This window comes from Protopterus annectens, chromosome 11.part0, assembly GCF_019279795.1.
Source record: "Protopterus annectens isolate FY-2018-M chromosome 11.part0, PAN1.0, whole genome shotgun sequence".
Classification (NCBI taxonomy): domain Eukaryota; kingdom Metazoa; phylum Chordata; order Ceratodontiformes; family Protopteridae; genus Protopterus; species Protopterus annectens.
The window spans coordinates 305,893,660-305,907,162 of NC_056745.1; the positions used below are offsets into that span (position 1 = coordinate 305,893,660).

At 39.4% G+C, this 13,503-nt stretch overlaps 1 protein-coding gene across 2 annotated transcripts in view; it reads left to right on the forward strand.

Moving 5' to 3' along the window:
- Nucleotides 1-13,503, forward strand: part of LOC122815359 (solute carrier organic anion transporter family member 1A2-like) — a 420,483-nt gene that overhangs the window by 274,851 nt on the left and 132,129 nt on the right. For both annotated transcript variants that reach the window (XM_044087813.1, XM_044087814.1), the window contains 2 exons: nt 3,427-3,611; nt 10,630-10,694. In XM_044087813.1, coding sequence (XP_043943748.1) covers nt 3,427-3,611; nt 10,630-10,694 — 250 coding nt within the window. The remainder of the gene's footprint in view (nt 1-3,426; nt 3,612-10,629; nt 10,695-13,503) is intronic.

Below are 13,503 nucleotides of genomic sequence, written 5' to 3' on the forward strand. Positions count from 1 at the left end.
ACACATCTTGTTGTAGGGTAAGATACTCTCAGGGCTAAAGGTTTGTATACCGAAAGACATAATGTGGCAAAGTTGCTAAACTGAAGACTTTTACCAAATAACAAGCCAACGAGGTGGATAATTCCCAATAAGGTCCAGACAAGATGTCGTATTATAAATAACACTTTAATTCAAAAACAAAAAATAGTCAAGCGCTTTTGTTCCCCAAAGGAACTTCTTCAGAACCATTTTACAAAATAAAACCATCATTTAAATAGCGTTTAAAATCATCATGTGACTTACTCACTCAATGTTCCCTTAAAGAAACATTAACATTTCACTAAATACATCATAAAATCATTGTTTTTTTCTTTAAAACAGGCAAGCTAGATATATGTTCATTAATGCCAGGCAAAGTTGTTGCATTCAGCCTTAGCTGCCATTTAAGTTCACATTCCTCTACCCTATTCTCCCAAAAGCCTCCCATTTCATCCCTTTTAACTTTTTCCGGAATGCCAAATAAGAATTTTGAATCATAGCCACAATATTTTGTATGCTTATATATAGCATTGTTCTCATCTTTGTTTTTAATGGCATACAAGTGCTTGTATATTTATGTAAACACCAGTTTTCCCATTGTAGAAATCATTACATTTGGAGCAAGTTGCAATGTATACAAGACCAGAACTGCCACAATTTCCTGTGTCCAACCTAATACACTGTTACAAATTACCTACAGACACTGTTTTGTTTTTTTAAGATGTAACTACAATAATTACATCTCTCATGTTTTTTAGTTCCGCTAATCATTTTACTATTCACATTTGCGGGATGTTCAAAGTAGTTTTTCAAATTCTGCCCTGTTTTATAAACAAAAGTAAGATTTTGACCTAAAATGTCAAGTGTCTCCGCACTACTTTTAAACATTACCCAGTTTTTTTATAATGTCTCTCAAGGTAGTGGAATCCTCACTGTATTGTAAAACCATAGAATTTGGAAATGAAATGTCAACAGGAGTAGTTTTCACTGTATTCATTGAGACATTGGAAACATGAATCACAAAGGATTCTTGACAATTATGAAATAATGATTACATGGGATTACCCCATACCACCAGCTAAGATGGTAGAAATAAACAGACTTAATATTGTATTTCAACAGAAAAAGACAGAAATTGCTTTGTCTGTTGAAATTGCTACACTCAGTAACTACAAAATCTTATCGACTGAACGCTATAAAACATGTAAAGACATAGTAAAGACATAAATTTGTAAAATACCAGGACTTGTAAGCAGAAATTAGAGCAATTTGGAATAAGGATACACAAACAGTTCCAATTATAGGAGCAACTGGGCAATTAAAAACAGAATCTTCAAACATATCTGAATATGCCACTGATAAAAGTAACCTTTTATGAACTCAAAAAGAGGCAATTCTGGGTAGGTTGCAGATACTGAGAAGAACAGTAGTATCAAATATCAAAGACTAAAACAAAACTGATTTCATGAACTTTAATTCCCTCAAGCCTATAATGACTTTTATGTACACTTCCAGTTCATACTCATACCTCCTGATGGTGTCCAGAGCTTTTTTTGGGATCTGGCTTCTTTAACTAAGTGACTTACCATCCAGTAATAGGAAGTATTTGAAAGGGCAATGAATTATTAACAAAATGACAGTAAGGTTGTTATTGTAGGATTTCCTCAGTGGAGAAATTAATCTTTGTTTGCCGCTTATTGTTCCTATCTTTATATTTATATGAATATGCTTATAAGTGAGAGACCTATATGTTATTAGAGCTGTAAGGTGTGAAACACCAATGTTGCAGACAGGAGAATTCACTGTCAGTGCTGGTTTATATCACACTGTACTGGAAATAAGCAATATTTGCATATGTACTTAAAAACTGAGCAACTTGCAAACTGTTGCATGATACGATGTGAAAATTTAGATGTTGATGAAAAACTGTCTACCGTTTGCACTATAAAATGCACATCTTGAGAGATATCCATTGCTATTTCTTTTGGTAATTATACAATTAAGCATATATTTTCATATTGCTGTATATATCCCAGTACACATGCACTTATTGAGGAATTTATTGTTGTCATGTGAAAACTTATGTTTTGTTAACAAATATGTTCTAAAAATAGATGTTTAGGTTGTACAGTTTTCAAAATATGAGAATTTGTAAAAGTTTAGAAAAAATGTAATTTGGGGCTTGTATAAATTATAACATGTTATAGTATTTCTGGAAAAGATTATGAATACAATAAATAGTATCACTGCAAAGAATACTTCTTACTGGTAACATTGCTATCTGTATACTTTCCATAGCTTTTATTGTTCACAAATGGTTTGCGTTTGTTTATTTTATGCTTTTTGAGTTTATTTTTTAAGAAAATGTTCTGGAATGCAAGATATGTGTAGGCTGCTTGAGATGTGGCATTCCGCACCACATAAGTGTTAGTGGGGTGATTATGCCCTGACTTAGGAATGGGGTCCATTCCTGTCAAGGGATGTAAAAACCTAAGCATTTAGGGAAATTAAATCTAAGACAGATGTGGAGGATGAGAAAGAAAGATGCTATAGTCTTCCTCTAGCCTACTTCCAAAATTGCAAGGATGCATCCATTCTCTGTCTTTTTCTCCAGTACACCAGAATGTTGCAGTGTTACAAGTGCTCCGCTCTGCACTCAATGCCACCTTTTAACTGTAGTGACATTTAATCGCTGGGGTTTAAACTTCCTTGCCATACCTGGATATCCCAAATCAGGTGAGTGGTAGGAGGGTCTCATGAAATAAAATTTGATCACAGCTGTGTAAAGAATCCTATAAGAGAAGTCAGTTCCATGAAACAGAAAGATAATCCTGGAGTGTGACCCAGATGGCTTGGAATCAAATTGTAACCCATGTGCTGGAAGGGCCAATGAGGGAGGGTGAGAGTGAGAGGCTTGTATTGAGGCAAAAATCCTGGGGGAGGAAGGTGATCCAGCCCACTGCACTGCTCATAGCTACTTTAAAAAGAGTTGCATAATTTGTAGCATATGGGTTGGAGAATGTGTGTTTGGCTACGCCTATGTGATAGTTTCCTGGAGGTATGTGCAGAAATGCACACACTCACAGTGGAAGGTACAAAAGGCCAACATATCTGCAAATATGGATGTCAGCCTTGGGGCAGGGGAATAAGTACAGAAAAATGGAAGATTCCTATTGGTTATCTGATGACAGCCATGTCATAGACATCTCTCAATCAACAGATGGAAATGAATGGGTTCAGTCATGGCAGAGGCTAGATGGTCACTAGACATGGGGGGGTCAGGAAAAAAAAAAGAAGCCTGCTATGGGGTAGGGAGAGAAAATATATTGAAAATGTGCCTTGCAACAAGATCCTGGTGTTTTATGCAAGAAAAATACATTTTATAATAAACATTTTTATTGCTTACAGATATTCCACAACTGCAGTTGTATTGCATCTCTAAATCCACAATCAGGAAACTTCTCTGCTGTTCTGGGGCAGTGCCCGAGGCAAGAAAAATGCACTACAATGATGTATGCATTTCTCATCACATCCTTCTTCTGCTGTCTAGTTTATGCTATTGGAGTCATACCAGGATACATGGTACTAATCAGGTAAAGTATCACCTGAAAGCATTGTGTTGACATGTATTTCATAGTTTCATAGGTAAATACTAATCTAGCTGTGCTTGTGGGCCATTTCAAGCCTAGATAATTTCCTTTTTGGTGCCTTATCCATCCCATGCTTCCTGGACATGGTTGATAATTAAGCAATAACCCATGACTGGGCATGGGTAATGTTGAATTTACCCATGGTTGGTGTGGTTTAGGTTCATAGGTTCATAGGTTCATAGGTTCATACTAGGCTATCTGCCCTAGGGCATTTATAAGCCTAGCCAGAATGTGTTTGGCTTTCGCCACCCATTTTAAATTTATTTTGCTATGCCCTTTTTCGAGGTTAGTATACTGTGCCTCTGTCTAACAGTGACACAGAAGTGATACCCGGGGTAAACCTATGATCTCCCATCCACTCATCAAGATTCCGCTTGAAGAGAGTCAATGAGGGACTCTGCCTAACCTGGACTGGGATTTTATTCCAGAGTGAAGGGAGCCTCTGGGTTATGAATCTGTCCCTCCAGCATGTCCTATTTATTTCAGTGCTGAGGTTCAAGTCTCTCGAGCGTGTAGCTCGATGGGATTTGGATTTTCTGAGGTGCAGCATGTCCATTAATTCTGGGTTGGACATGGCTTTATACGTCAGGCACAGATCGCCCCTGAGCAGGCGGTATGCCACTGAGTAGAGCTGGAGTTTCTTTAACTGGGCAGCATATGGCATCTGTTTGAGCCCTTTGATCCTCTTGGTGAGGTACTTTTGGGGTCTTTCCAGTTGCTGCAGGTGTCTGGTAAGGTACATCCCAAAAGGGGCATTGTACTCAATTATGGGCCTGATGAGGGATGAGTAAAGAGGCACAATGACCTCCCCTGATCTACATGTGAATCCCTTCATGATTAGGTGGGCTATATAAAATGTTTTTCTAACCACTTTGGCCACGTGGTTGTCAAATGAGAGATTGCTATCAACTTGGGTCCCCAGGTCCCTAATTACTTCTTCTATACTTAATGGATTACCACCTATGTGGTAATTTGTGGGCACTTTGTTTTGCCAAAGGGGATGACTATACACTTTTTGGCATTTAGCTTGAGGCCATGGCTCTGGCACCAGTTGTCTGATTCTATGAGGCCCTTTTGGAGGATGCTTGTGTCGGCTGGAGAGTCGATTATGGCACCCAGTTTGCAGTCATCTGCGAACTTGGTCAGCCACAGTCCTTCCGTGTTGGCCTGTACCTCCGAGAAATATATACCGAACAAGAGAGGTCCCAGGACTGAGCCTTGTGGGTCACCACTTGTAACTGGTTTGGAGTCTGACATGGCTCCAGCAATTCTAACCATGTGGGTTCTGTCCTTGAGCCAGTTTGCAATCCATCTAGTGACATAGGGGTTTATATTTAAGCTGGTGAGCTTATCTACAATGCCCAAGTGGGGTATTGTATCGAAGGCTTTTGTGAGGTCCAGGTAGGCTGTGTGGACCACCTTCCCCTCGTCAATGGCCTTGGTGACTGTTTCAAAGAAATCAACCAGGTTTAAGAGGCAGGATCTGCCCTTAACAAAGCCGAACTGAGTAGGATCCCCAATATCTTTATTTATGAGGTCCATGATGATCCTTTCCATAGCTTTGCAGACCAAGCTAGTCAGGCTTATGGGGCGATAGTTTCCAGGATCCGTTGAGGCACCACCTTTATGGAGAGGGACCACTGTTGCTGTACGCCACTCTTTGGGCACATATCCTGTAGTAAGGCTGAGATTGAACAGTAGTTTTATGTTTGGGTTTAGCTCTTCTTGGAGTTCATGTAGGACTCAGCCCGGGACACCGTCTGGTCCCATTGATGCTGTGTTTTTTGCTTTGGAGAGGGCGGCTCTTACCTGAGCATCTGAGATGTCAGGCGCAACACTCTGCTGGGATAGATTTTTTCCCTCTGCGTGCGGAGGGGGGGGAGAAGTTTGCACTGAACCTGTCAGCTAGGATGTTGGCAATGTCTGTGGGTTCATTGTATTTTTTGTCATTTTGGACTAATTCTGAGCATATCTGGTAATTACCACCCAGGTTCCTAACATAACTAAAGAAAGCCTTGTGATTATCCTTAGTGTCCTGTGCAATTTTTCTCTTGAAGCTGGCCTTAGACAATTTTATGAGTGCCTGTAGTTTTTTGCTAATACTGATCAGTGATGCCTTCCCTTTTTGGGATTTTGCTCTATCATTTAGTAGCTTCCTCCTTCTATTGTATAGTTTGTTTATGGCTGGGGTCCACCAGACAGGACGCCTGCCTTTGGAGGATTGGGTCTTGGTTTTATTTGGGATCGCATGATCCATGCATTCCTGAAGGTGTTCATAGAATGCGTTTATAAAGGATTCTGCGGTCTGGGCCGTATTTTCCACAGGCCCGGGGCTTTGAAGGATTCCACCTCGGTTTTGAGGAGTGTGAAATTTGCTTTAGAGAAGTTTTTCACTGTGGTTTTCTGGGCAGCGGGTAGGGTCGGGATGTGAATATCCAGTGAGATTAGTTTATGGTCTGATCTTACCAGTGAGGGATACACTTCTGGTCTGGAGCATAGAGTCCCCATGTTGGTGATGATCAGGTCCAGTATGTTTTCCCTCTTGTGGGAGTGGTAACAAGTTGTTCCATAGCATTTGAGTTTATAAATTCTAGGAACCTTTGGGCTAGGGTGTTGGAGCTGGAGTAATGCTCCCAGTCTATGTTTGGGTAGTTGACGCCCAATATAATGGTGTTTGGAGAGACCTTCATATTTTCCAGTGTTCTCAGAAAGGCCGAGTGGGGTTCCTGGGTTTGGGAGGGTGGTCTGTAGCAGGCTATAAACTGGAAGGCAGTTTTACCCACTGTTAGTTGCACATGGATAGTCTCTGATGCTTCGTGCTTTGCCACCAACCTGGAGGTGTGGGTATCTTTGATGAATATCGATACTCCCCTCCTTTTGTGGTTCGGTCCAAGTTTTGGGGCCGAAAAGCATGGTATGAGGTATAACCTGGTAGTGCTGGAGTGCTCTCGGGAGCCCTGAACCAGGTTTCTGTTACTGCACAGATATCGATGTTCTCCATGCTAAGGAGAGTTTCGAGTGTGTGCATCTTGAGGTTTAGACTTCTGGCGTTGAGTAGCATTACTCTTAGTTTCTTATCCCTTGTGATACCTATGGAGGTGGGTTTGTCTTTTGAGCCTTGCCTGATTATGAGGGCAAAGCCTGAATGATTAAAGAGAACTGTGGGTAAATCTAGCATTAATCACTCTCAACAGTGAGTTATTGCTGTTATACAATGACATTATTTAAGAAAGAAATTGCTTATCTTTCTTGCATAATATCTTTATATAAGAGCACTGTAGTGTTTCTCCATGTTTTTCCCAGTTTTTCCATGTTTTCTGATGTACTGCACATGCATATGAGACTTAACATCCCCACACGTACATCAGTGCTGTTGAATAGAAGCAACAGAGAAAAAACAATCTCCATTGTTTCTTTTTATTAAATATGAGGCACAAATGTGGACATTCTTTGAATATCCAATCAGTTCAGAGGTACCAGAGTGTTCCAAGACAGTGGAAAAATACAAGGACAATTGGGTACATTTATGTTTCTTTAGTTTTACAGAATGTACCTGATTTTTCTTGTATTGGGTCTGCTCTCAGTACTATATATCAATAGAAAAGTCTGGCTGCTGACATAGGACTTTTTTCTATTGGTACATGCTCAATTTATAACAGGCACGCTGGCTGAGCTGACCAATCAGTGTGTGCACTTTTTAATACTAATGGGAATTCAATGTATAATTATATTTTACTCCTATTAAGAATAACTGGAATCATATCATAGATAACTTGAGAGGGACAGTGTATAGGAAAAAACACTTAGGAACTACTTCTGTTCATTAATAGGGAAGTGGGCAGTGCTGAGATAAATTTTCTAGAACCCATTCATAGATCCAAGTTGTGCTTGAATATGGAGATCAATGAGTTTTGTTTAACATGGCATCTGTTCCAGAGCAGTGATATCCTCTGTGAGATACACCTGTCCCTCCAAACTATTCTGTTGATGTTGCAGAACAGATTTATATCCCTAGATCAAGTATTTCTGATGCCATTTGACTTGCAGATGTGCAGTAGGTCCATCAGAATTGGGTTGGAGAATGCTTTGTATACCAGACACAGATCACCTCTTAATAGTCTGTAAGATACCGAGTATAGTGACAGGGCTTTGAGTCAGTCCATGTAGGGCATATTGTTTAGGCTTTGTATCCTTTTAGTAAGGTATCTCTGTGGGCATTCCAGTTGCTGCATGTGTCTGGACAGATACGTGCCAAAGGGGGCATTATACTCAATGAGCAGCCTAATGAGGGCTGAGTAAAGGGGGGCAATGACATCCCTAAATCCCTTTCTTTATAAACTGTGCATAATACAAGGACTGTCTTATGACAGTGGACACATTTTGGTCGAAGTTAGGTCACTGTCCACATAAGTTCTCAAACTCCAAACAATGGGTTAACTCTTAGGGATGAACTGTCAATGTAGTATTTGCCTGGAATAGATTTTATTGCTGCTGTTCTGTGACTAACTGGTCTTTTAATGCTTCCAAAGGAAGTCTTTGAGTTTTACTCAAGCATCTGTCCTCTGATCATAAATAAAATGTAACATAGCTTATACATTAACATAGATTATGACATTTGCATGTTTTGGCTTGAACTGCTATACAAAATAAATACATGTAGTCCATTATGAATGGTGCAGCAGTGATTTTCTTTAGGTAGATACCACTAGAAAAGAGCATACCATCTGTTGTACTAGTCTCCGAAAGAGTTTACCTTGTTTAAAGTTCTGTATATCCTTTTCCACGTACTCTAACAAATGCTGTCATAAAGTTAACTAACATAACAAAGAGTTTCATGAGGGGCATTTAATGGAATGCTGCGCTAATGAAACAATGTTGTCAAGACCCCATTGACTTTAAGCTGACTGTCAGCATTGTTTGCAATGTAATGATTCATTTTTAATATTGCTGTAGTGGACATTGCTAGGCTTTATTTGATCATCTTTTGTGGTTGGTTTTACAGTTTTTACTAGAAATTTTAGTTTTAATTTTATATTTTTGGGGGTATTTATTTTCTTTTTTTAACAGAGTGCTGAAAATAAATATGGTTCCAGGGCAGGTTTTTGCTTCCTAAAGTGCTTGCTTCTTGATTTGTGACTATGTGACTGTGGAGTCAGTATATTTAAGCAGAGAGGGTGTGAAGATGAATCCTCAAATGTGGGGGGGGACGGGGACTTGCCGCTGTATAAAAATTTTTCATGTTTGTATCTGCTGGTGTACATCTATGATTTTAAGTTAAAGATCATGTGAAAATTGACAAAATCAAAGCAGCCTACCTGTTCTCAAAGTGCATTTCCTCAATAGTTTACCTTGGATGTCTTTCAGTCATTTACGTTTGAATTCTCACTTTTCTTTTTCAGGATGAACCATAACATGCTCTGTCCTAATTGATTACCCTGCAGGAAGTTCTACTTTCTTGCTGACCTGCTGATATATGTAGGGGTCAGCAGAGTCCATTACCTAGAAAGCAAGAGGGAGAAAGGTGAACAGAGATGGGGTTCATAGGTTCATAGGTGTGTACTAGGCTAATGACCCTGGAGCCTTTACAAGCCTAGCCCATAGAGGTGCCCTGGCAGCGTGCTGCCCGACATTAGTTCCCACTGCCTCTATCAAGGACAGCCACTGGAGTGATCATTGGGGTGAACTTTCTATTCCCCATCCACTCATCAAGGTTTCTCTTGAAGAGGTCAGTGAGGTGTTCTGCTTGACATGTATGGGAAGTCTATCCCAGAGCATGGCCATTCTCCCGTGGCAGGGTTTTCATATTGGGTCAATTTTACTTGTATTTTTTGTCTACTTTTCAATTTTATGGTTAGGTACATGTTGTTGGTTAATCCATTCTTCAAACCACATGCATTCTCTATTCCTTTCATGTAAAAACAAATACGAAGACTGCTTCTGCATTCACAAGCACATCAAGTGCAACAAAAGTCCGTAACTTTTGATAATCTCTGATTTTACCCAGTATTACTGAATCTTACCTATCATCTGTCCATGATTTTTGCAGAATGCTCCTGATTTTGCTTCATATTTTTATCCCGCCTATCGTTTGTAAACCTTTCAAATTTTCTAGTAAATTACTGAGGATTACAGCCTGACACTAATGCTAGCTATTAGAGTTGTATAGTTTATAGTTAAGTTTCCCCAGAAGTTTCATGCTAATGCAAAATCTTTTCCACTAATAAATGGAAATACTGCACTCAGCCCATGTGCAGCATTAACATGATATTTACTTACAAAAAAACAACAGAGGAAAGATCCAATTTTGCATCATCAAACTGACAAGCATGATGATGCAAAGACAGAAAGTACTGCCCTTATAAGTCCATGCAGAGCCAACGTCTGCAAGTTGAAAATAACAGTAAAATGAAACAACAGAATATTCATTAAAGGACAGAAATCCTGTCATCTCAGAAGAGAGAGAGAGAGATAGAAAGGCTACAGGTATGTGCAAAAATATGGTTGCACGCGATCTTTAATATTGGTGGTTTTGTTTACTGAGTTTCAGGTAACTGATGTGACTCCATTAAATTAAATTCTTTCCAGTGGACTAAACAGCTTAGAGAATCCTGTCCTTGCTAGTCCGAATCTCACATTTCTGCCTAATTAGTGTCTCGGCCTATTGCTAGTTTGCAGTGAGCAGCAGCATCGTTTGGTTCTGCATATGTCCTTACTAAGTGATACAAAATAGTGTTGTGCCACAGTGCTCGCACCACATTAAGTCATATAACCTGATTATTTGCATACTTACTTTTTAATAGTTTATGACATGCATAAAATTTTGATAAATTACTATATCCAATGTTGCTAATCTAAAAGGATACGTTGAATAAAGTAAATATAAACATTTTACAGTCCTTGCATTGTAAAAACTGAAGGATATATATTCTATACCTAATTACATTCTTTATTCCTTCTATAGGATCTTGAGCACTGAACTGAAATCTTTTGGAGTGGGTGTACATATGTTAGTTTCAAGGTTAGCAGGTAAGGTTATTGTTAACAAGACATGACTTCTGAACTGTTCATGCATATTTTCTGTATTACTGCAGCTTAATTCATCATAAGCATGTTGTTGTTGTTGTTGTTTGTCTTTTGGCTTTTCCCAGTTAGGGGTCGCCACAGCGGAACTCCTGTCTGCTAATGATTGGCAGTTGTTTTTTATAGTGTCGAGATGCCAGCCCAATGCCCAACCTTCAACGAAGGCACGCCCATTCAACGCATGTCTTTCAAATGCCCACTCGACCACGGGGAGGACATGCAGACTCCACACAGAAGGCACTCCCAACCCAAGCCAAGAATTGAACGGGAGAACCTCTTGCTGTGAGGCAACAATGCTACCACCGCGGAAGTAATTCATCATAAGCATGCAATTCATCATAAGCATGTATTGCTGCTAATTGATAAACAATACCCAGAGTGAAAGGAATGCAGACCGGGTAAGCCTTGACTAAATTACTAAATTGATATAAGGTTCCTTGCCTTAATAAAAACAGTAACAAGATCAAGTATTAATAGTCCTTACAAATGAAAAAGTCAAGACAATTAACTTGTTTTTGTGTATCTGTTTTTCTCCCTATTGCTGGCCAAATGTCATCCCTCACATAAAACAAATGGACCATTTGCTCCCCGAGAGTAAGAGCTGCTTAGAGAAAACAATATTTTATGCATTCAGCAAATAAATAAGTAGTACTATCTGGTGTTCAGTGATTAGTAATTACTGGTGCTGTACACGGTATCCAGTGATAATATTATCTTTTGGTTGTGCTGTAAGTACCAAGGTACAGTGTTGCATCATTTATTACCTGGGGCCCTATCCATCCCATGCTGTTGAGTTGCATTTGGCTCTTATAGTGACACCCACGAACAACTGCCACTATCCACGGAGTTTCTAGCAAATAGGAAACAGAGGTAAATTGCCAGTTCTTTCCTTTGCTTCACACAGACAATTAAGAGTTGTCAATCCTCCTACCACATATCTTTAGGATGTCAGTGGAAACAGGAGTGCCAAGAAGAAAGAACAGGAATAGACAAGGAAGACGTGCAGATTGTGTACAGAAGGACCCCCAGGCAAGAATCAAACCAATAAACCTTCTGTTTTGACTTGACACTGCTATGCACTGTCACTGTGCTGGGTAATGCGATTTTGCAGCTTGACATATGTCATGCAAAATGCTACTATTATATTTATAAAAGTGGATCCATTGTAATAGATACTTTATTTCCTAAATATATTTTGATTGCAGCTTTCTGGAATGCACAATAAACTCATGCATTTTGAAATGAGAGGTTCATAATGCAATTTCAGTATATACAGATTGTCAGTGGACATCTAGTCTTGACAAAGCAGGAAATAAAATATAAATGGAAATGTTTATGCTTCCATAGTGTAGTGTAAGTACATAAAGCCATGTAGAGTAGCAACAAGTAAGTGTTTTGTAAACTCATTGTATGATGACGTCTTTTTAAGAACAACTAAACTAACTATGAGGTAATAGGGGAGAGGTAGCTAAGAGAACAGAAGGATAAGAATATAGATATCTTTTGGTGGATACGATCACAGAAATGTTGCATGAAACTATATGGGGAAACAACTCAGCATAGGCTTTGAGATTTCCATTTCTAAGAAGGTAAATCTACAGGTGGGAAAGGAGGGAGGACGGCAAGATCTTTGCTTGGTGCCATTGCTGACAGAGTCAATGAGTACAGAAATATCTACAAAACAAAATTGCAGCATTTAGTGATGATGAGAGTGGTGCAATCAGTAGTGGAACCATTTCCAGGGTATTACAGAAAATTTAGTACCTCCAGAAATGCAAAGTATTATAGAAAACATTGTACCTCCAGAAATGCAAAAAACTATCTGTGCTGAGACAGAAGGTGCTCACCTGTGGCGTAAAGCAGTCCAGCTGTGAGGGATAAAGGTGCCCAATCAAGTATCAGTGCTGCCTCCAAGGCTGCCTAGGAGATGGTACAGATGGATCACAGTTGGATCTGGAAATATCAGGGTGATAAAAATGAAGTCCATTCTTTCAGCTCATCAGTACTTTGCCATAATTCTTATACGATTGTGGCACATACAGACCAGAAAAGGAACCTGGTATAATCAGAAGGGGAAACCACTCTGAAGAATGAAACAGCTAATACTGGGAGACTCCACTTGTTGTATAGCAGCTCCAAAGAAGGGGAGAAAAAAATGAGTGGAAAATGAGGGAGGGGAATGGAATGAATAAAAGCCTTCCACAGTGCAATTGCTAGTAGTAACAGGAACTGCATCTACAAAAATCATGGGAGTAGCTGCAAAGGGTAGTAAGCTGAATGCCATTAGCCACACAACATGGCTGGCCTTATTACCTAGGCAAAGTAGGTGACCACCTTTGTTGCCACTTGGCTAGCATGCATATTTCTCAGTTATATCAGTTTTGGTGACACATTCAATTTTCTGTCTGATTCACTCTCCTTTCATGAATTTCCATGTTACCCTCTTCAAGCATAATTTTATAGAATTTTATGGACTTAGAAAAAGTGCGGGTGTGACAGACTGAGTGACTGATTAAAAGCCAAGAGTAGGAAAGTAACTGGTTAAAAAAGCAAAGTCTTTGATAGATGGTCTACACATGTAGCAGTGCTACTCTACTTTTACAACGCCAGTCTTATTTAGAGTTGTGTGTTGCAGCATGATGCCTTCCTGTTAAAGTACCACTAGCCTTGGACCACCAACTCATTTAGCAACAAACTACTCTCAAGATGATGACATTGAAGTCGGTAAGTCAGTGCCACACAACTACTGAAATAG